We start from the raw sequence: 22,669 nt of genomic DNA on the forward strand, positions 1-22,669 counted from the left end.
CAGTGTGATACAGGTAGTCCTTAACCAAAAAACAGCAACTGAGACCTGAACTACGGTTGCCAAGCAGTGAAGTTTTTTAATGAGTCGTGCCTGATTTATTACCTTTTTGCCATGGTTGTTAAGAGAATCACACAGTTAAGCAAATCTGGCCTCCCCCCCACATTGACTTTGCTTGTTGGAAGCCCCTGAGAAAGTCATAACTGGAATAAATAGATGTTGGTTGCCAATCACCTGAATTTTAATTGTGGGACCGTGTGGATACTGTAATGGTTGTAAGCATGGGGACCATCATAAGTCTAGGACCCGTGTAACTAAGGCAAGGACCACTTGTATCAAAAATTAGGAGAAGTCAAGATCTTATCAAGGTACACCAGGTGTCTCTGTGTTGTAAATTGCTCATACGTAAACCTAGGAATATAGAGTTGAATTTATGAAGGAATAGTCTACAAACCTCTGCCTTCCCATTTGTGACAAAACAAATGTATGATACAATACAAACGTGTTCAAAATCTGCACAATGGCAGTGCACAAATTGTTGCACTGACTTTCCACAATCCAAGTTGCTTATATTACAGCACTCTTGTTTTCTTAGCATAGAATTTTTTTTTTAAATCCCATTTATATCCCGCCCTTCTCCGAAGACTCAGGGCGGCATTTTATTTAAAATGGAATGTGCCTAGCAGGGTGGATTGATTTAAATCACACTTTAATTCATGTTTTAAATCAACCAACAGGAAATCTGATTTAAATGTCTGGTTTAAATTAAATTTGTCATTGGTTGTTCATGTTTTTTTGAAAGTGTGAAACTGATAGCTGAATTGTGTTACTTGACAACCTGGTATTGTATTTTAGAGTCTACTTTAAGCCATATGCAGTGCACAAAATAAATGTGTGTTCTGTAATCTGTGTTTATCAGCATCAAGCTGCAGATATTGCTGCAATCTGTCAGGAATGTTAATACTGCTCTGCTTTTTTTTAAAAAAAACTTTATTTCCTATGATACAATGAGCCTGAGTTTGCCAGCATTCTCCAATCACTTTTGCTGGCGCCTTGCACTTGTGGCTGACAAACCACACCCTATGTTTTGTTCTTTTGCAGTTCAAGGCAAGGGGATTTGGCTCCTTTCACCAATTTGGATGACACTAATAAATTATAAATGGGGTCATTTGTGGGTTAGACACACCTGTTGAAGGTAGGAGCCAGTGGAAGTATTCTGGACTTATTTGTTTCTTAGTTTGTGTAAACTGGGATTCTGGAGGATTGCTGTGTCATCTGAATACTTAACTAATTCCTTAACTAACTGCTGTCCTAGATCCAACTCCATAAGCATTCAGTAACAACCCTTTTATCCAACCTGTATCTCTACCTTTTCCAGTGAAATAAATGGTGACTGAAAGCCCAGAACATTTAAGCAGCAGGTCCAGCCAGCTGAGCTAGTTATATTTTGAGGAAAAAAACTGAAATGAATAGGATTAGTGACCCCCCTGGCCAGGATTATTTTCTGTGAACTGACAGCCATGATATAATGTGGCTTGTTTTGGCCATGGTGTGTAAACCCAGCCGTTCTGGGATAGCATTATGTACCGATTAGGTCACCTCAGTGGGGAATGCATAGGTACAGTATGCTTATGCATAGGTACAGTATGCTTATGATACGATGTAATTATTTTTGAAATTGCTTAATATTTTTCTTTCTCTACCATATAGCTTGGCTGGGAGGTATCAAAAAATCTGGAAGACTATTAAATGGCTGCAGAGATGAACAGAAATCTGTAATCATTTGCTCTCATCTAAGGGCCATCTGGATTTTTGCAGCCTAGATCTGGGAGCGCTACCTAGACTTGTGTTTGTACAAACCAGACATGTCAAACTTCGTGACGTCGTGCGACACATTGCAACTTTTTCCCTATTGCCAGCAATGGGGTGGGCGCTGTTACCTTGTGACGCATCCGACCTGCGGGCCAGCAGTTTGGCACCCCTGGTATAAACTCTCGGTTTCAAAACTTGGAACTTCTATCTGTGGCCTGGTTGAAACTGGCCCTAGAGAAATACAGGTAGTCCTTGACTTACAACCACAATGGAGCCCAAAATTTATGTTGCTACGTGAGACAACTGTTAAGTGAATTTTTGCCTCATTTTAGGATCTTTCTTGTCACAATTGTTGAGGGAATCACTGCAGTTATTAACTTAGCCCAGAAGTAGGCAACCTCGGCTCTTTTATGACAGGGCTTTTCAACCTTTTCACCCATTGTACAACATCCAAGTACCACCAGTCGCCTGGCAAGGTGTCAAAAACCTGACCACCCCCCCCAAAAAAGGAAAAAAGTGATGAAGTGCAGGTAGTCCTCAACTTACAACAGTTTGCTTAGTGACTGTTCCAAGTTACAATGGCACTGAAAAAAGTGACCCCCCCCCAAGCCACAGCCGAGCAAGACACCTGCCTGCCTGCCCGGCTGCGCTCTTTCTCCTGTCCGAGGTTTTCATTGTTGTGAGCATTTCTGTTGAGGATTGGCAGTGGGGGTGGGGTGGGGAGGGTGTTTGGTTTTTATTCCCCCCCTGCTGGGCGGTTGGAACAAGGTTTGGTCACTTCACATGACCCTGGGACACTGTGACCCTCATAAATGTGAATCATTTGCCAAGCATCTGAATGTAAATCACATGCTGCAACATTCCAGCTGATCGGCGCTTCTTCTGGGCTCAGCAGAAGCACCAGGATAAGCGCCGAGTTCCAGCTGGAGCCTGGTGCTGATCCTGGCGCTTCCACTGAGCCCTGACAGCCTTGCAGCTCCAGCCGTCTCTCGCTCAGGCTTCTGCGGTGCTGCCACCGGTTCAGCTCATTCCCCTCCCCCGCTACCACTTTTCTAGGATGGTCGCGTACCACCTGCCAGGGGCCAATGTACCACAGGTGGTACCCGTACCACTGGTTGAAAAGCCCTGTTTTATGACTCACGGACTTCAACTCCCAGAATTCACAAAGGACGTCAGAACTGAATTCTGGGAGTTGAAGTCCATGAGTCATAAAAGAGCCGAGGTTGCCTACCCCTGACTTAGCCACAGGGTTGTCGAGTGAATCTGGTTTCTCCATCGACTTTTCTTGTCAGAAGGTGGCGAAAGTGATCATCACGTGACCCTGCAGCCGTCACAAATATGACTCGGTTGCCGAGTGTCTGTGAACCTTGACCCCAGGGTCATGGGGATGCTGCAGCGATCATGAGTCTGAAAAAAATGGTCATAAGTCACTTTTTTTTCAATGCCGTGGTAACCTTGAATGGTCACTAAACAAACTCTTGTAAGTCGAGGACTACCTGTAGGAATAGGTGTGAGAGGCGCAATGCTTTGGAAGCAGGCAAAAATGCACGACTGTTCGTGCGATGGCTACTCCGCTTATTCCTTGCCGGGATGGTGGCCTGGATTGACGCATTCAGCAAACGTGTTCATGTCCTCGGGAAGTTGCTGGAAATCGGAGAACACCAAAAAAGGCACAGTGGACAACGATGCTTTCACGGGTGCGAAGCAATCTGTTGAGGCTCATAGGAGCCCTGAGACCCTCTCTCCTTGACTGCCTTCTTAGAGGGTCCTCTATATCCATTCCCCCTGCCTCGGCATCCTTAAGTTTCTCTCTCTCTCTCTCTCTCTCTCTCTCTCTCTCTCTCTCTCTCCCCTCTCTCTCTCTCTCTCCCCTCTCTCTCTCTCTCTCTCTCTTTTTTTTTTGAAGAACGTCTCCTCTTCCGTGGCTCTTTGATATCATACACCCATCTGGTGTTATTGCCTCAGTCAGTTTTATTTTGCATGGGTTGACTGTAAATCCAAAACCTGTTATTAAAGGCAGATGAAAGCAATGAGCAAAAGCAGCTGCCTTCAGTTCTGACGTCTTTTGTGCCTGAAAGAAGAAAAGTAGCACGGCTGCATTTTCCAGGCGTTATAAAAGACATCAAAGATTTACTGGTCCAATTTTCTTCCTTCTCTTTCTCTTCAACCCTCTCCCACCCCCACCTCCTAGTTTTGGCAGGTGATTATTTTTTGACATATATACCAACTTGCAGCGTATCTGGTGTGAGATGCAAAAGGAGCCGTTTTTGAGATTTAGCACTAAAAAAAAAAGTATCACCGGCAATTCCTTTGCACATAATATCAAACTATGGCTTTCCATCTAAATCAGAGATGTCCAGCCTTGGCAACTTTTAAAACTTGTGGACTTCAGCTCCCAGAATTCCCCAGCTAGCGTTGTTCCCTAGGCAACAGACTTATGGAATTCCCTTCTCAGAATTCTGGGAGTTGAAGTCCACAAGTCTTAAAAGTTGCCAAGGTTTGACACTAAATAATAAAAGCTCTTCATGTGTTTTCCCTGCTTTCTCCCCCTCACTTTTACAGACTGAAATACTTCCTCTTTGCCATAAACCAGAGTTTGCCTTTTCATCCAAGCCATTGTTATCTCAGAGTGCAGCTTCCTACACATGATGCCCCAACCCGGTAAGATCAATCAATGTGATCTATCCATGGGGCTCCTACTTGATGACACATAATCAAATCGGATCAAACATGGTTTGCTATTAAATCCAAATCAGTGGGCTGGACTTCAAAGCAACCTTGAAACCATGACTTTTTGTCCTGGTTTCAAGAAAAAAAAATCAAGGAGGACCCAGATTGTTGGGGGCAATAAGCTGACTTTGTAATAATGCCGCTTGGGGCCCCCCGAAAGCCCTAATAAGCAGGCATATACATAGGATGAAGGCTATTGCTAAGCACATTGATTTGTGCTTTAGATTGTAAGCCGCCCTGAGTCTTCGGAGAAGGGCGGGATATAAATGGGATTAAAAAAAAATCAAAAGTTTCCTTTCTGATGATATTTAAGAAGCCATCAAAGACCTGACTTTTCCAGGCTTTGGGGAAGGGTGAAGGTTAAGCCGCTGCTAGATGGTTATATGTTGACTTTAGGTTGCTCATTATCTCCTTTTTGTCTTTTTTTGTTTTAACCTTTTAATTGTAAGCTGCTGGAATCATTGGCAGATGATGACCTACAAGTTATATAAATAAGTAAATAATAGTTTTGCTTCATTGTGTTTTGGGCACAACATAACACTGCATGATATAGCTTTCCTTGGAAACTAAGTGATCATATCTGTTGCCTATCCACTCATATCTTACCGCTAGAAATAAAGTGTTAAGTTTTCTTTGCCAGCACTACACAGGTGGATTGAGAAGTTTGGTAGGTTGAAGAATTCTGTTCTAGCTATTCTAGCTCCTTGTGACTAGAAGTTAGATCAAGAGGATGCCTTTGGAAAGGAAAAGCATCTCCAGATGGCCATGTCAAGTTTTGGGTAGACATCAGACCTGAGATAAACCCTCCAGTTGCATGTGCACATGATTATTTTTTTAAAGAAAATCTTATAATTGTATGATGGCAATAGTTGGAGTCGATCAGAAGGTCGGCAGTTTGGTGGGTCAAATCCCGAGTGCCACGTAGCAGAGTGAGCGCCTGTTACTCATCCCAGCTTCTGCCAACCTAGCAGTTTGAAAGCATGTAAAAATGCAAGTAGAAAAATAGGGACCACTCCGGTGGGAAGGTAACAGCGTTCCGTGCGCCTTTGGCGTCTAGTCATTTATTTATTTATTTATTTGGTTTATATACCGTCCTACTCCCGAAGGACTCAGGGCGGTTTACAAGGCAAAATTTGACCACATGACCACAGAGACGTCCTCGGACAAGCGCTGGCTCTTCGGCTTTGAAACGGAGATGAACACCGGCCCCTAGAGTTGGAAACGACTAGCACGCATGTGCGGGGGAACCTTTACCTTGACCTTTAATAGTTGGAGTAGTAACTTCCCTTCCCCTGTAAGTACAAGCTGTGCTTCAGTAGTATAGATGTTCCCAATCTGATATTTTTCAGATGCCTTACAGGTTTTCCCTAGGAATAATGGATGTTGTATTTTAATTTATCTAAAGGTCCCCTTTAGCCTCCAGATCTCCTCACCTGGACATACAGGTAGCCCTAGACTTAACGATTGTTTGCTTAATGATAGTTGAGTTAACGAAAGGCTACTTTCCCGTCAAGTGACGAAAAGAGATGAAAATCCTGGATTTTGGCAGGGAGGATTTTTAGCTCCTGAGCCAAAAGACACTCGTGTGCATCCCGAACAGAGCTTCCCAGAACGTCCCCTACCGCCCCCCCAAAATTCTCCTTTCTTGGAATTCCATCCATTTAATGAATCATGAGATCACTTAATGACCACAACTGGGAGTGCCAAGCCTTCAGTCACTGGGTAAAACAGTGACGTGACTGCTCAACAACCCTTATTCTGATCCCGACTGTGGTCATAAATCAAGGACTACCTTTATTGGTTCCAGTTTTGGTTTCGGGTCTATTAGTTGAGTTTAGGGCAGGGATGGAAAACTGGTAGTTCTTTTGTTCTCAAAAACAGTCCTAGCATCTCTCTCCTTTGGGCATTCTGGCTGGTTTTATTAGGGGTTGTTCAGAAAAATCTCTGGAGAACCACAAGAGTTTCCATCGCTCGCTTAGATTACCTTCTCAAGGCTCCTTCCCAATAGCCCACATACCGTATATACTTAAGTATAAGCCGAATTTTTCAGCCCACTTTTTGGGCTGAAAAATCCACTTCGGCTTATACTCCAGTGAACAAAAAAAAAAGAACTTCCACCCCCCAGTTTGGAGAGCTGCTGCTTTCATCAAACATGGACGAAGGCAGCAGCTCTCCAAACGGGCGGCGGCGGTTTGGAGAGCTGCGTGCGCAGCTCCGCCGCCACCTCTGCAAGCCTCCGCTGAGAGAATGGGGCGGTGGAAGCTTGCCACCCATTTTCTCGGCGAAGACTTCTTTCGGGGGATCCAGCCTCTGCCGCCCCTTTCTCTCAGCTGCCCAGCTGAGAGAAGGGGGTGACAGAGGCTGGATCCCCCGAAAGAAGTCTCCGCTGAGACGAGAGAATGAGACGTTGGAGCGCTCCACCGCCCCATTCTCTCGTTTCAGCGGAGACTTCTTTCGGGGGATGCAGCCTCTGTCACCCCCTTCTCTCAGCTGGGCAGCTGAGAGAAGGGGGCGGCAGAGGCTGGATCCCCCAAAAGAAGTCTCCGCTGAAACGAGAGAATGGGGCGGTGGAGCGCTCCAACGTCTCATTCTCTCGTCTCAGCGCCCATTTTCTCGGCGAAGACTTCTTTCGGGGGATCCAGCCTCTGCCGCCCCCTTCTCTCAGCTGCCCAGGCAGCTGAGAGAAGGGGGCGGCAGAGGCTGCATCCCCCGAAAGAAGTCTCCGCTGAAACGAGAGAATGGGGCGGTGGAGCGCTCCAACGCCTCATTCTCTCGTCTCAGCGCCCATTTTCTCGGCGAAGACTTCTTTCGGGGGATCCAGCCTCTGCCGCCCCCTTCTCTCAGCTGCCCAGCTGAGAGAAGGGGGTGACAGAGGCTGCATCCCCCGAAAGAAGTCTTCGCCGAGAAAATGGGCGCTGAGACGAGAGAATGAGGCGTTGGAGCGCTCCAACGTCTCATTCTCTCGTCTCAGCGCCCATTTTCTCGGTGAAGACTTCTTTCGGGGGATCCAGCCTCTGCCGCCCCTTTCTCTCAGCTGCCCAGCTGAGAGAAGGGGGTGACAGAGGCTGCATCCCCCGAAAGAAGTCTCCGCTGAGCGAGAGAATGAGGCGTTGGAGCGCTCCGCTGAGAGAATGGGGTGGTGGAGGCTTGCCACCCATTTTCTCGGCGAAGACTTCTTTCGGGGGATCCAGCCTCTGCCGCCCCTTTCTCTCAGCTGCCCAGCTGAGAGAAGGGGGTGACAGAGGCTGGATCCCCCGAAAGAAGTCTCCGCTGAGACGAGAGAATGAGGCGGTGGAGCGCTCCGCGAAGTATGGGACGGTGGAAGCTTGCCGCCCATTTTCTCGGCGAAGACTTCTTTCGGGGGATCCAGTCTCTGCCGCCCCTTTCTGGATCCCCCGAAAGAAGTCTTCGCCGAGAAAATGGGCGGCAAGCTTCCACCGCCCCATACTTCGCGGAGCGCTCCAATGCCTCATTCTCTCGCTCAGCGGAGACTTCTTTCGGGGGATGCAGCCTCTGCCGCCCCTTCTCTCAGCTGCCTGGGCAGCTGAGAGAAGGGGGCGGCAGAGGCTGGATCCCCCGAAAGACGTCTTCGCCGAGAAAATGGGCGCTGAGACGAGAGAATGAGACGTCGGAGCGCTCCACTGCCCCATTCTCTCGTTTCAGCGCCCATTTTCTCGGCGAAGACTTCTTTCGGGGGATCCAGCCTCTGCCGCCCCCTTCTCTCAGCTGCCCAGCTGAGAGAAGGGGGTGACAGAGGCTGCATCCCCCGAAAGAAGTCTCTGCTGAAACGAGAGAATGGGGCGGTGGAGCGCTCCAACGTCTCATTCTCTCGTCTCAGCGCCCATTTTCTCGGCGAAGACTTCTTTCGGGGGATCCAGCCTCTGCCGCCCCTTTCTCTCAGCTGCCCAGCTGAGAGAAGGGGGTGACAGAGGCTGCATCCCCCGAAAGAAGTCTCCGCTGAGCGAGAGAATGAGGCGTTGGAGCGCTCCGCTGAGAGAATGGGGTGGTGGAGGCTTGCCGCCCATTCTCTCGGCAGAGACTTCTTTCGCGAGATCCAGCCTCTGCCGTGCTGCACCGAGAGAACAGCAAGCCGCCCCATTCTCTCGGCGGAGCACTCCACCGCCCCATTCTCTCGGCGGCTTGCCACCCCGTTCTCTCATCTCAGCAGAGACGTCTTTCGGGGGATCCAGCCTCCAGCTGCTGCGTTTCCCAGCCTCGGCTTATACTCGAGTCAATAACTTTTTCCAGTTTTGGGGGGTAAAATTAGGGGTCTCGGCTTATACTCGAGTTGGCTTATACTCAAGTATATACGGTATTTCGTTCCCATCTTAGAAGCCTGTTGCACTTTTTCATCCAAATGTTCTGTGCCAGAGATTTTATTCTGTGGCCTACTGTGTAATTGTGCCTCTGCCACAATCTTCTTATTACTTGAAAACCTTGTTTATTTTCCTGTCAAATGCACTTGACCCCTGCCCAGTTGGGATAACATTTTCGGTCACCAGGTGCACTGAAAGCAAGACGAAAGATTAAAAAATTCCCAGGGACTTTGGTTTTTCAGTCCTATTCTCTATAGTCTAGTGTAAAGTCTACTACCTGTTTACAGTGTTCTGTTTCCCCGTTCAAGGGTTGCCATTTTAACCATCGTCCACCCTGCATGGCCCAATCACTGACGTGCTACTATGGGGTACGTGTTTGTGGCACTGGGGAAGGAATGGAGGGTGATGAATTTGATGAGGGGAACTTGGAATTGGCTTTTCTCCTAAGGCAGGTGAAGACTTTTGTATTACAAATGAGAGAAAGTTTGGGTTGGATTTGTTTGATAATGAAGCTTCTGGTTCTTCCAGGCCTGCATTGATGAAAACATGGAAGTGGTTGAATTTCTGGTGGAAAATGGAGCTGATATAAACCAGGCAGACAATGAAGGCTGGACTCCGCTGCACGTCACTGCCTCCTGTGGCTACATTGAAATTGCACAGTGAGTTTGGGCTGGGTGAGGATTTGTGCATTTTTTTGCCTAAAGCTCCTAGGTCCCCAACCTTTTGGGCACCAGGGACCGGTTCTGTGGAGAAAGGTTTTTCCACGGACCAGAGTGTGTGTGGTTTTGTGTGCTGCCTGCATCCCACAGATGGGGCTTTGCTTGTTTGTGCGGCCTGGTTGCTGTCATGCAGCGGCCTGGTACCAGTCCACGGACCGGGGGTTGGGGACCTCTGTCCTAGAACATCAGAATTCTCAGCCGGCCTTACAGTTCCTTCTTGATGCAGGTGAGTGCAGTGTGTCCTTTCACACCCTCCACTTGGTCACTGAGCTAGTTCAGGCATTTACTCTACTATTACATTGGATTCTCCAGCTGTAGAAACTTCAAGAGATGCTCTGTCTGCTGATCATAGCTGGTACATTTCACGCTCAGTGAAAGATGCTGGATGTGTTTAGAGGACTGTAACCTTAGGCAATATTTTTTTAAAAGAGGAAGAGTCTTGGCTGCATTTAGTGTCGGAGGTTGCAAGGAAACTTGCAAAATTTGACTGTGTCCTCTTGACATTCATCTTCAGTGGAATGAGAGGGGGAGTTTTGCCTAAGGAGACGAGTCAGCGTATAGGTCTTAAAGTTTACAGTCTTTGAACTTTGTATTTGACACCCCAGCAGACTAGGTTATCCGAATTAAGCTTTGCAGGAAGCTGGTTATGACAACCAGATGGCCCTTTTCTGCTGAGTTGTAGAGATTGTAGGCCTGATATGGGGCTGGGTGGCCCATGGATCTGACTGGGCTTAACTGTCTGGCCCAGATACCTCTTGGACCACGGTGCCAACATTGCTGCGGTGAATAGTGATGGGGACGTGCCACTGGACATTGCTGAGGCTGACAACGTGGAGGCCTTGCTGCGAGCAGAAATTGAGAAACGAGGTAAGAGACACATGGAGCCACAATAGATGCAGCTCTGCTTCCTCTAATGACCCATTAGCGGGTTCTCCAGCTAATTGGCTATGGAAAGAGGGCAACTGTTTGAAGTTTTCACCGTTAAAAAAAAGGACACACTACAGGTAGTCCTCAACTTATGACCACTATGGAGCCCAAATTTTCTGTTACTAAGTGAGACATTTGTTAATTGAGTTTTGCCCCATTTTACAATTTTTCTGGCCAGCATCCTTAAGCGAATCACTGCAGGTGTTAAGTTAGTTAACACAGTTGTTAAGTGAATCTGGCTTCCCCATTGAGTTTGCTTGTCAGGAGATCGCCAAGTGGATCCCATGACCCCAGGACACTGCAACCCTCATAAATATGAGGCAGTTGCCAAGTTTCTGAATTTTGACCACATGATCATGGGGATGCTGCAACGGTAGTAAGTGTGAAAAACAGTCATAAATCACTTTTTTCAGGACCATTGTAACTTGGAACAGTCGCTAAATGAACCGTTGTAAATCGAGGGCTACCCATAGTGGCTTTGTTTAGACTACCTAGCTGTAAAAATTGATCTGTTGGATTCTTTTATATACACATTCCTGTATATAAAAGTACATATATAGAGAGAACAGAAATAGGCTAAACTTACGTCTGGTAAATGTTTTCCCTCTTCAGAGCTGCATTGCTGTTGCTGCTGGTTATAACTTCCCCAAATTATTAGCATGAATTCTTTATGTGTGGACTGCGACATCCATTTTGCATTTGAATCCAGAGAATATGAAGAGTTGCGTTGCACGCATGTGTAATAAAAAGTGCGGATCACAAAATACGTGCTGGCCCCTATGATGCGATTCCAGCTTTTTTTTTTTCTTTTCTTCCTGAGATGGAAAGAAAAGTTCCAAAGATCCGATTGCTATGATTTCATATTTTTTTTTAAAGTATTACGTGTGAGTTTTCTACACTATAGTGTGGGCACATCCATTCAGAATTTTTCGGCCGCTTCACGTCACCATTTCCTTTGCTTTCAGGGGTAGATGTAGAAGTAGCCAAGCGGGAGGAAGAAGAGCTGATGCTTCGCGATGCTCGCCATTGGCTGAATGCTGGCAAAATATCTGATGAGCCTCACCCCAAAACTGGGGCCACCGCCCTCCATGTGGCTGCTGCTAAAGGCTACGTCGAGGTCATGAGGTGAGAGTCTCCCGTTTCCTGAGCAACTCTTGCCTCTGGGTCACCTCACCCTTAACCGGTATGGATTGTTAATTGCTTTTTGGAGGAGAAAACGGCAGCCTCTTCTGCCTTTTCCCAGTTGTGTTTGGAGGGACAAAAGCACAAGTCATTGGATCTCCTAGCCCTCTCTTCCCCCCACCCCCAAGCAGAATTTTGGGGAGGACTGGTTTTCTGACCCCATCCACTCAGCCAAGCCCAGGCAGGGCTTATGGAAAAAGGAAAGCCAAGCAGAGGTCAGTCCCCACCTAGCCATCTCTCACCTTCTTCAAGCAAAAAAAGGGAAATCACCAGATCTTGTCTATGGAGGTTCTCAGTCATCCAGATGCTGGTTGTTCCAAAGGTGCTTTTTTTCCCCCCCCCCCCCAGCAGGCAACTGGACTTTCTTGTTTTTCTTTGAAGACGTTTCGCTTCTCATCCAAGAAGCTTCTTCGGCTCTGACTGGATGGTGGGGAATGGAAGGATTTATAGTCCTTGCAGACAGCTGGGCGTGCTGAGCCAAGAAAGCGCCACACCCAGTTGCACTACTCAGGTGACCCTGAGGACACAGGTAAATCTCCAAATGGCCTCAACAGCTCTCTAAAAAAGAAATGCAAATGACCAGCTGTCTGCAAGGAATATAAATCCTTCCATTCCCCACCATCCTCTCAGAGCTGAAGAAGCTTCTTGGATGAGAAGCAAAATGTCTTCAAAGAAAAACAAGGAAGTCCAGTTGCCCCCTGAAAAAAGGCACCTTTGGGTCAAGAGATCTTGGATCTCAGCTCTTTTTCTTTAACCTGGGATTCTGAGGAGTGGCTCATGAGATTAGAACGCTGGGCTGACTGTCGGCAGCCTTGCGTTCGAGACCTGTTGCTGGTATGGGACAGGGTGAGCTCCCGTCACATGCTCTAGCTCAGGGGTCTCCAACCTATGGTCCGCGGCCCAGCACAGGGATGCAGCCTGTTGGGCGTCGGGCCCCAGGAATAGCTGGTGAGCCCCACCCCACTCACGGTAGCACCGCTCCGCGGGCACTAGCAGCCCCATTTCCACATGCACATGTGCGTGCACTCTAGCGCCACCATCATGCATGTGCCCATTTGCGAATGCACGTTCAGGCTGCACATGCGTGTAATTTCCTGCTGCTCCCTTTCCTTCCGGTCCACCAAGCCGGAAAGGTTGGGGAACTCTGCTGTAGTTACTGCTGACCCAGCAGTTCAAAAGTGGGCAACTGCAAGTAGATCAGTGGGTGCCACTTCAGTGGGCAACTTCATGGGGATGTGAAAGAGCCCCCAACAGTCTGTTTCCCAGGCAACGCTGATGTCAGCGGCAAATCCTTTCACTATGGAAGCACTTTGGTGCTTCCGACATGGAAGTATTGGAACCTGGGGTTTCTCTTTTGAAAAGGAAAAAGAAAGGTGGGGAAAGGAGTTCCAATAAATCCCACTCCTCACTTTACTCTTTTTTTTGTTAGCGAACCACCTGGGGTCTTAACTCCCACCCCTACCTGGCTTTTCCTTCACTAACCACACTTCTTGTTCAAAAGAAAATCCTACCTCAGCTCAAAAATGTGGATGTTTTTCCATTGGGATCTGCCCCTGACAGTTGTGGGTAACTTGGAAACCTGAATTCTGGTTTCCTTTGGTCCTTTTATTTGTAGAATCCTCTCTGTCCAGTTTGCCTCTGATGTGCCCCGTGTGTTCTGCCACAACCCAGTTCTGTTCTTCCAGGAACAAGGGAGCCCCAGAACCTTTAACCCTGCCTTGCTTTGCTCTGTTGCAGGCTGCTCTTGCAAGCTGGCTATGACACCAATGTGCAGGACAAAGATGGCTGGGCACCCCTACATGCAGCCGCTCACTGGGGAGTGGAGGAGGCCTGCCGGCTTTTGGCTGAGCACTTCTGCGACATGGAGGCTCTCAACAATGTGGTAAGAGAAGCTGGCTGAGGGGCAGATAGCGGGGTATGGAAAAATTGCATCTCCCATTGGAGAGAAACTCCTAACCACAAGAGACGACGAATGGGGAGCTCACATTCACGGCAGATGCTTGTTCAGGTGAAGTCTCTGTCTGGAATGTTTTAACTTGGATTTCTGCATGGAGCAGGGTATTAGATTTGATTGACTCCAGGTGGCCATCAAACTTTTTCTATCTGAGATCAGCCAGCAAAAGATACTGCCAGCTGGAATAAAGAGCCATGTGGGGTTAGATCAGGGCTCTTCAAACTTGGCCCTTTGATGACTGGTGGACTTCAACGCCCAGAATTCCTCAGCCAGCGTGCTTGACTGAGGAATTCTGGGAGTTGAAGTCCGCAAGTCATCAAAGGGCCAAGTTTGAAGGCCCCTGGGTTAGATAGATCTGTGCTTTAGTATAAGGCAAGCTCCCCTTCTCAAAATTTATCTGTTGTCAGGTAGGGAAAACATTACTAGGGGAGGAGAAAATTAGATGGCCGCTCCATTTGTTTTAACATCATGCTATATTTAACAAGGCTTACTAAATACCTTAAGGAAGCAAACAAAAAAGAGGGAGGGAGGCAATGTTGTAGATTTTTAATAATTGGAAGCCACCTGGAGCCATCATCTGTGAGTTGGGGAGCCATTTAAATTTGCTAAAGAAAGAAATAACACAGAAACATGACCAGCTCATTAAAAAAAAAGATCAGTCAGTTAATTATTACATCCATATGAACTGGAGTACAGCGGAAGCAACTGTTTTAATCGTTCTGGTAGGTACAGTACGTCGGGTGTTCATTGCAGAAGAGGCATATCCCTTCCAACTGTTTCTTGCTACTTGTTGATTATATATCCGAGATATGTATCCAGTGGAACGACGCCTACAGAAGTGGTGGGTGCTCCAATACTGGAGGATTTTAAGAAGAGATTGGACAACCATTTATTTATTTTATTTTTATTTTAATTCCATTTATATCCCGCCCTTCTCCGAAGACTCAGGGCGGCTTACAAGCTTAGCAGTAGCCTTCATTCTATGTATATGCCTGCTTATTAGGGCTTTCGCCCCCCCCCCCCCAAGTGGCATTATTACAAAGTCAGCTTAATTGCCCCCAACAATCTGGGTCCTCATTTTACCTACCTCGGAAGGATGGAAGGCTGAGTCAACCTTGAGCCTGGTGGGACTCGAACCTGCACTAATTGCTTGCAGCTGGTGTTACTTAAGGAGGCATTAGCCCGCTGCTCCACCAAGGCTCTTGTCTGAGATGGTACAGGGTTTCCTGCTTGAGCAGTGGGTTGGACTAGAAGACCTCCGAAGTCCCTTCCAACTCTGACATTCTGTTAATTATGACCATAGGGCACTCCTGTCTCTTTGGGATGGTTCTTTAGGCTTCCGGCAGGCCAGTTGCATCAGTAAGCATGAAGTGTGCTCACACAAAACCTCCGCAAAACTCCCACACTCCTGGCAGCATGGTGGGGGTTGGGGGTGGAACATAGTCGCTATCCCACTTCTCTTCCCTGTTTTGTTTTGTTTAAAAAAAAAGTCCTTCCAATGGGACCAGTGGAGGGGAATCAATCATTGCCAGTTGCAGGGCCTCTGGACAGAAAACGTGCTTTGCATCCACGGCCCCTCCCTGGCCCGCCTTCTTTTGGCTTTTTCTAAAGGAAAAGGATGACCTCATTTCTGCCTGATTGATCAACTGAAAGTTGCACAGAGCAGAAAATATCGAAAGGATCAGGGAGATGTGGGATGGAAAAATCTGAAATTGAGCATATATGCTCACCTCTCTGGCAGAAATTCATTAAAGACCAACTGCACCGGATTGAAGTAGAGTAGTAATGGAGTCTGGCAAAGGAGAATGTCCTAGAGAGGCCACACATTTACCTTCTCTCTCTTGCTCATGCTTTCTCTTTCTCTCTCTCTCTTTTTAAACCTCTTAAGTTTCAGGCTGAACTCTGGACTCCATTTTTTTTCTCAAAGGCAAGAACATCCCTGTGGGGAGTTTTTTCCATTTACAGAAAAGCTGAAGGATCAAAACAAGGGCTGTAAAGGCATGCATTTCATCCTTTAGAAATTCCCACCCAACATCCCAAACTTCACTCTCTACAAACACACACACACACACACACCAAGTCCCCCTAAACCAGGGGTAGACAACCTTGGCTCTTTTATGACTCGTGGACTTCAACTCCCAGAATTCCTGAGCCAGCATGGCTCAGCTTGGAAACTTCTCCCTTTCCCCTCAGCACGGCTGGCTCAGGAATTCTGGGAGTTGAAGTCCGCAAGTCATAAAAGAGCCAAGGTTGCCTACCCCTGTCCTAAACTAAACTGACTTGTTTCTTTACTGACAACTACAATGGCTGTAAGCTAGCAGATAGGAGCACTCTGAAAATTAGACCAGTCTTTGGTATAGCTTTCCTCATGTCACTTGATCTTTTTTCCTGTACTTGGTTTAGTCAGGCTATATTTCTGTTAACAATTCAAAGGAGAAGGAGAACAATGCCCATTTTATTTTTTATCTTCTTTTTGCTGGCTGGTAGAGTTTTGAGGCAATTCTGCTGTGACGCCTCTTCTTTCCCCCACCCACCCCGATTTTCTTTCTTTTCTCCCACAGGGCCAGCGTCCCTTCGATCTCGCAGATGAAGGTACTTTGTCACTGCTGGAAGAGCTGCAGCATAAACAAAATGATGTGAGTGATGGGTTGTTGGAAGCTTTTTTTTTTTTGCCAATTCCATTTTTTGTTGTGGATACAGAAGAGCATTGTGATAGACTTTTGCATTTGTACAGAAAGTTTCTAACATCTGAAGATCTGGTGCTTAGGCCCCTTTCTGTGTGGGATTCTTCAGGGTTTGGAAGACTTTTTTTAGGAGAGAAGACCTCTGCAGGAGATCTTGCAAAAAGGGTGGTTTGGGGGCCGAGTTGAGAAGATTCTCCCCGTGGGATGATCCCAGCTCTTCTCCCCCCCCCCCAAGCTTCTCTTTTCTTACGATCACTGACCGGAAGTCTCTGAGCGAAGAAAACAATTAAAGAGTTTCCATTTCAAATAATATATCAACAATGTGAGATTAAAATTAGGCCGTTGAGGCAGTCACAGAGCATGTCTTGGTTTTACATACGGTGTAACAAAATTTAGCCGCGTGTTAAGAAACGAAATTGATGAAATAGGTGAAACCGCTGGGAGACTTCTCTTATCAGTGTGGATCAGAGAGGCTGTTTTTCAATTCCACTGGTTAATTCTAGATTCATGAAGCCCCATAACTTTGGGGGGGGATGGGGGTCTCTTATGTCCCCACTGCTATTGATCCATTGACAGAGGAAGGACATAACCAGGGAGTTTTGCCCAGCTTGTGCCGGTTACATCCCTACCTGTACTGGGAGGAGCTGGTAAAGATAAATTGCACTCTTTTTACACATCCAGTCTACTACACTGTGATTTGCACAAGATTTGCCTTTGAAGACCACTTGGAAACTGCCCTTTGCCGGCAGGTAAGAAGTGCCATAGTCATGTAACCTTGTTGCTGCGTTGGCTTCTAACAGCTTGACAACTTGGCTGATGGGACTGTCTTTTCCAACCAGAAATGATCCCATTTGGTATGTGTATTTCTAGAGAATCTGCTAGTAATTACGTAATTGTAATATGAGGAGACAGCTGGGTTTTTGTTTTTTTCCCCAGTGATGTCATTCCCCTCCAGAAGTTAGATTAGCTCCCATCCTAATAATATTCCAAAAATGTGTTAAAACAGCTTTTTTAGACCGCACTTGGAGAATTGGTGGAATGGCTTAGTCCAACGTTTCCTAAACTTGGCAACTTTTAAGATGGGTGGACTTCAATTCCCAGAATTCTCCATCCAGCCATGCTTGATCTGTGGTGGTTTATTCATTTATTTATTTAATTGCTCCAGCTTCTATTGTTGTATTTGTGTGCATTGTGTTTCTTTTGGATCTTTTATGCTCATTGTTAACTATCAGGAGCCCTTAAGGATGCAGGGCTTATAATAGTTGCAAAACCAATAAATGCATTTTGAATCAGAACTAACTTTTTTCAGCCCCTCGATGGCAGAATTCAGTTTTAAAGGACTTATTTATTCCACATTGTTTTAGCTGCCTTTCTTTGCAGTCGTTCATTTCAGATTTCTTACAGTTACATGCTTGCTGATACAATTTATCCCAATAATGATCTAATTATAGAGATTCCTTAAAGATGTGATTTTTATGTTTTTTATGTAAGCTCCCTTCAAAGGCCTTTGGCCCTGAACATATATATAAGATGATAAACCCTTGAGGGGATGGAGAAGATCAGGTCAGATGTGGCTAACAGATTGATTTTATACCAAAATTGTCTGAATAGAATAAGTTCTTTTTTGTGGTGTCCTGTGATTGTAAAACATTTTCAGTTGGTGCCTTGCCTGATGGGTTTTAAGCTCTAATGTAAAATTTGTGCATTTGCCTGCGCATTGATATATCAGAGTTGCCTTAACTACCACAGCTTGGTTTTTTTTTTAAATCATGCTTTAGTTAAATTTGACAATCATTATATATTGCTGAGACTTTAATCTTATTTTTTTAAAGGCCAGCTGCGTAAGCTTGCCTATGCCAATGTGTACTTTGTCCTAAATATACCATAATCCATTACTAAGAAATGCTAATTTGTTCTGTGTGTGTTTGTGTGTTTGTGTGTGTGTGTGTCTATCTATTGCACAGATCAGGCAACCAGAAAACCTGCATTTGCTTTATGTAACAGTTTTGGACATTTGGTTGATGTGGGTGAATGTTTTTTTTTTAAGCATTGGGATGCATTTGTTATTTAACTGACACATAAGGAGACGCCCCACCCGAACTCGTCTTTCTTCCATTGCCTTTTTGCCTGGCCCTCAAGAAGTGGGGCGAGCTGGAAGGCTAAAGAAATACGGATGACCCTCAGGGCAGAAGGTCACAGAGGGAGGCCAGCATGCCTGTCAACTTGAGTTTTGCCAGCCTGAGGGTTGCGTTTCTGAAACTGCAGGGTGGGCCTCTTAAGAGGCGGCTGATCTGGGGAAGCCAGTCAGCCTCCCTCTTCATCTGTTTCAGGCAAAAAGCTTCACTGGTAGGGTGGGGTGGGGACAGGGGGGGTGGGGGGGAGGAGGAGGGAAGAGAGAGAGAGAGAGAGAAAGAGAGAGAAAAGGGCTGGTTCCCCAGGGAATGCAAGCAGGATGGGCCTCCCTCTTGCCTGTCAGCTTTCTGCCCTTCCCAGCTGTGGATTGGAACCAGATCAGCCCTCGCAAGTCCTTTTGCAAAGCCGAAAGGCACTTTCTTTGCCTTCTTCCTTTTCCTAATTCGACTTGGAAGTTTTCCCTGTGAGAACCAGTTGAAGGAGCAGCCTGGCCCAATCAAAGACAGGAGGGGAAGAGGTGTGTGGAGGGGGTGAAGCTGCATCTGAAAGGGACCCAGAGTTCAAGGGCCTGGCCCACCTTCTGAACTATAAAAGCCAAAGCATTTGCAGCCCTTTTTTTTAGCTGCAAAAAAAATGCATCTGACTGGGGGGGGCGGGGAGGGGGGGAAAGGGAGGGGAGAATGTGATGAGAAACCAGTGGAATGGGGGGGTGAGTTTCCCCTGTTTTCTTTTGCTCCTTCCCCGCCCGTAGGAGTCATGGGCTGAAGATTAAGGACTGACTTGGGGCCTTCTACAGTTAACTTATAGCACAGAGGTACTGCAAGTCAAAGCCTCTGGGGATGGCCCAGATTGATATTCCTCCAGTGGCCGCCATCTTATGAAAAATAGTATTAGCAATAGCAGTTAGACTTATATACAGCTCTGCAGTCCTCTGCGTGGTTTACAGAGTCAGCATTTTGCCCCCAACAATCCGGCTCCTCATTTTACCAAACTTGGAAGGACGGAAGGCAAAATGGAGTCAACCTCGAGCTGGTTAGGATCGAACTCCTGGCAGTGGGCCAGGGTTAGTCTGCAATACAGCATTCTAACCACTGTGCCACCATGGCTCACTAAAAAAAGCAGTATTTTTTTTTAAAAAAAACCTGCCTTTATTATTTCTATAAATAAGATAGGGAACATATTCCTTTTTCTTCTTCCTCTTTTCCCCACAACAACCAGGGGAGTTGGGCCGAGAGGTTTGCAGGATCATACATTACAACCCTACAACACCAAAGCACAAGGGCCGTGCTGGCTGTTTTCCAACACATCTGGAAGAGGATACTAGTTAGGGAAGTTAGTGGTTGGTTGAGATCTGGCACATCTTTCTAGATGTTGCTCATAGGACTTCTCCTCTGCTTCCAAGTATCATACTGCAGAGGGCAGATAGTCTTTTGCACTGCGCTGAAATGCTACTTAACGGACCTATCTTTTCAAAGAGGTGAGCACTTCTCTAAACTTAGCTGTCACCGTTTCAGCTTGATTCCTATTGCCTTTTTGGTGTGAATCACAATAATTTGCTACTGTCCTTGGTCTTGACCAGTCCAAGAGAGCAGTAGCTGCTGAAAAGGTTGTTTGCCCCTCTGGTATTTCGCATACAGAGGAGCAGATTTTGTCACATTCCACCCAAACAAAAAACGATGAAGGCTGCATTGCGTTAAGTGGAATAAAAGTTTTGATTTGCTTCTCTCCCGTTTTTATCCTTCAGTTGCGCAGCAAAAAGGAAGCCCATCGGCAGGCTGTGATTGACACCAGTTTGGAACAGGCCCCCTCGTACACAAGCAAACATCGGAGGTCAGCGCTAGAGTATTATTAGATACTGTACTGTTATGGAAAATACCAAGTCTTCAGTTCCACCTAACTCCCTCAGCCTTTGCTTTCAGACATTTGTAATTTAAGGTTTTAATCTAGGTGTGGTTTTTTTTAACCCCTGGAATCAGATATGTGAAATCCACGCCATCACACCTCCAGCAAAAAGTGGCAAGACAAGTTTGGAGGGAGGAATCTTTATTTGATGTACAGCAAGTTTGACAAGCGTTTGCCGCAGAAATGTTTATGGTTTGAAATTGCAACTGTCAGATTGGTCTTTCTGTTTGTGGTTATATGTTGAGCCTGTGCAAATTACAAATGTCTTGTTATCCGGAAAGAACATCTCCTAGCAAAAACCGTCTGCTGTCGTGCTCGGAGTCGGACTTCGTTGGGCACATGCTGGGACATCATAGAGGGGTTTGGGATTTGTAAGCAGATTGTTGGCCAGTTTATGAATGTTCAAACCTGGACTAGGGTGCCATTTTCTCCAAAATGGCTTCTGCCGTAGGAAACATTGTAGAGCGTAAGACAGTTTTTCTCAACCTTGTCAGATTTAAGCTGTGTGGACTTCAACTCCCAGAAATCTCCAGACAGCAATGCTGGGAATTGAAGTTCACACCGCTTATAGTTGCCAAAGTTGAGAAACATTGGTATAAGGCAGGGATAGGCAACCTTGGCTCTTTTATGACTCACGGACGTCAACTCCCAGAATCCCTGAGCCAGCCATAAAAGAGCCAAGGTTGCCTACCCCTGGTATAAGGCATGCAAGTGCTTCCTCACCATCACAATTGGAGTTAACATATGTGATGTTACTGTTCTTGAAATACGTCGCATTTTCAGCATTGAGCACACATGAATACAACTAGTCATTGATTACTGACAGCAATTTGGGACTGGGATTTTTGTTACTAAGCAATGTCATGCCACACCTGACTTAGCAATGGAAATTCCAGCATTTCTGGATGCTGTCTGAATCACTGTCGGTTAACAAGGCAAGGGTATCGTGTGGTCGCCATTTATGACTTCCTGCTGGCTTCCCCATTGACTTTGCTTCTGGAAAGCTGTCAAGCTTGCAAACGGTGATCACACGACTATGGCATGCTGCAATGTTGAAACTGCAAGCTGGGTGAGGACACCCAGATTGCAAGCACATAACCGCAGGAGTGACTGTCAAAGTAGGAGGATCAGCCACAGCTATCACTCGCTCCGTCACAGGTTTGAACAGTCACTGGATGAATTGAGTGGTTGTTAAATGAGGACCACCTTTTATGTTCTTGGATCTAGACTGGTTGGCAGCTTCTTAAATAGCCTGAAATCCATATTAGAAAATTAAAAAAAGTATATTAACTCAAGGACAGAAATTCATATCGTAGCAATTGGAGTTGGGCAGCTAATATATTTAAACAAATAAGTAAACAAATAATCATTCCTTCTCTAGGGTAGTCACTAAATTATTCCAGGCCTAAATCATTGTAGTAGAACATGCCGGCCAAGCACTAGGAAGCCACAAAGTGTTACCTACATCACCAAGTTGTAACTTGAACCCAGTGAAAACTATGAAAATGGAAGAGATAGAACTAGGGGTGGCTTGGAGTTATCATCTTACCATGTTCTTTAGTTTGGGCTAAATACAGGTAGTCCTCAACTTATGACTGTAACTGGACCCAAAATTTCTGTTGCTAAGCCAAACATTTGTTAAGAAAATGTCCTATGTTACAACCTTTCTTGCCACAGTTGTTAAATGAATAACTGGAGCTGTTAAGTTAGTGACGCGGCTGTTAAGCGAATCTGGCGTCCCCATTGACTTTTCTTATGAGAAGGTCGCAAACGTTGATAACGTGACCCCGGGACAATCGTAAATATGAGTCAGTGGCTCAGTTGCCAAGCATCCAAATTTTGGTCACGTGACCGTGAGGATGCCGAAATGGTCATAAGTGTGAAAAATCAGAAAAGTCAGAAATCACTTTTTTTCCCAACGCCGCTGGAACTTTAAATGGTCACCAAACAATCGTTGTAAGTCGAGGATCACCCGTACGTACATAATTTGTAATATAGATCTGCGGTAGGGTAAGCGAGTGAGATCTTACCAGCTTCTTCTCCCGTCTCTCTCTTGCTTGGATTCTTCTAGGAGCTCCGTGTGTCGCATGAGCAGCAAAGAAAAAATCTCGGTCCAAGACCAGTCAAAGGAGCGGAAGACCTTGGGTACCATTGCTGTGGGTGAAGAGGAGACCAGTTCGGCTTCGGAGGGGGATGAAACGCCAGAGTCCAATGGTGAGGGGGAGGTGGGGGAAATGCAGCAGCCAAGGCCCTGGTTCTGATCTTAAGAGGTCACAATGGGCTAGTTGCTAATTGCTTCCCCCCATCTCTTGC

The 22,669-nt window shown here is 46.3% G+C and overlaps 1 protein-coding gene across 4 annotated transcripts in view; it reads left to right on the top strand.

Moving 5' to 3' along the window:
* LOC308676222 (protein phosphatase 1 regulatory subunit 12C-like) overlaps positions 1–22,669 on the top strand; it is a 57,925-nt gene that overhangs the window by 8,100 nt on the left and 27,156 nt on the right. For 3 of the 4 annotated variants that reach the window (XM_081342018.1, XM_081342019.1, XM_081342020.1), the window contains exons 2-8: positions 9,384–9,514; positions 10,323–10,441; positions 11,467–11,626; positions 13,421–13,565; positions 16,199–16,273; positions 20,199–20,284; positions 22,428–22,570. In XM_081342018.1, the coding sequence (XP_081198144.1) occupies positions 9,384–9,514; positions 10,323–10,441; positions 11,467–11,626; positions 13,421–13,565; positions 16,199–16,273; positions 20,199–20,284; positions 22,428–22,570 (859 nt within the window). Of the gene's footprint in view, positions 1–5,728; positions 5,834–9,383; positions 9,515–10,322; positions 10,442–11,466; positions 11,627–13,420; positions 13,566–16,198; positions 16,274–20,198; positions 20,285–22,427; positions 22,571–22,669 lie in introns of those variants that run through there. The other variant, XM_081342021.1, reaches the window with a different exon arrangement.

This window comes from Vipera berus, assembly GCF_964194415.1.
Source record: "Vipera berus genome assembly, chromosome: W".
In the NCBI taxonomy this organism is placed as follows: Eukaryota; Metazoa; Chordata; class Lepidosauria; order Squamata; family Viperidae; genus Vipera; species Vipera berus.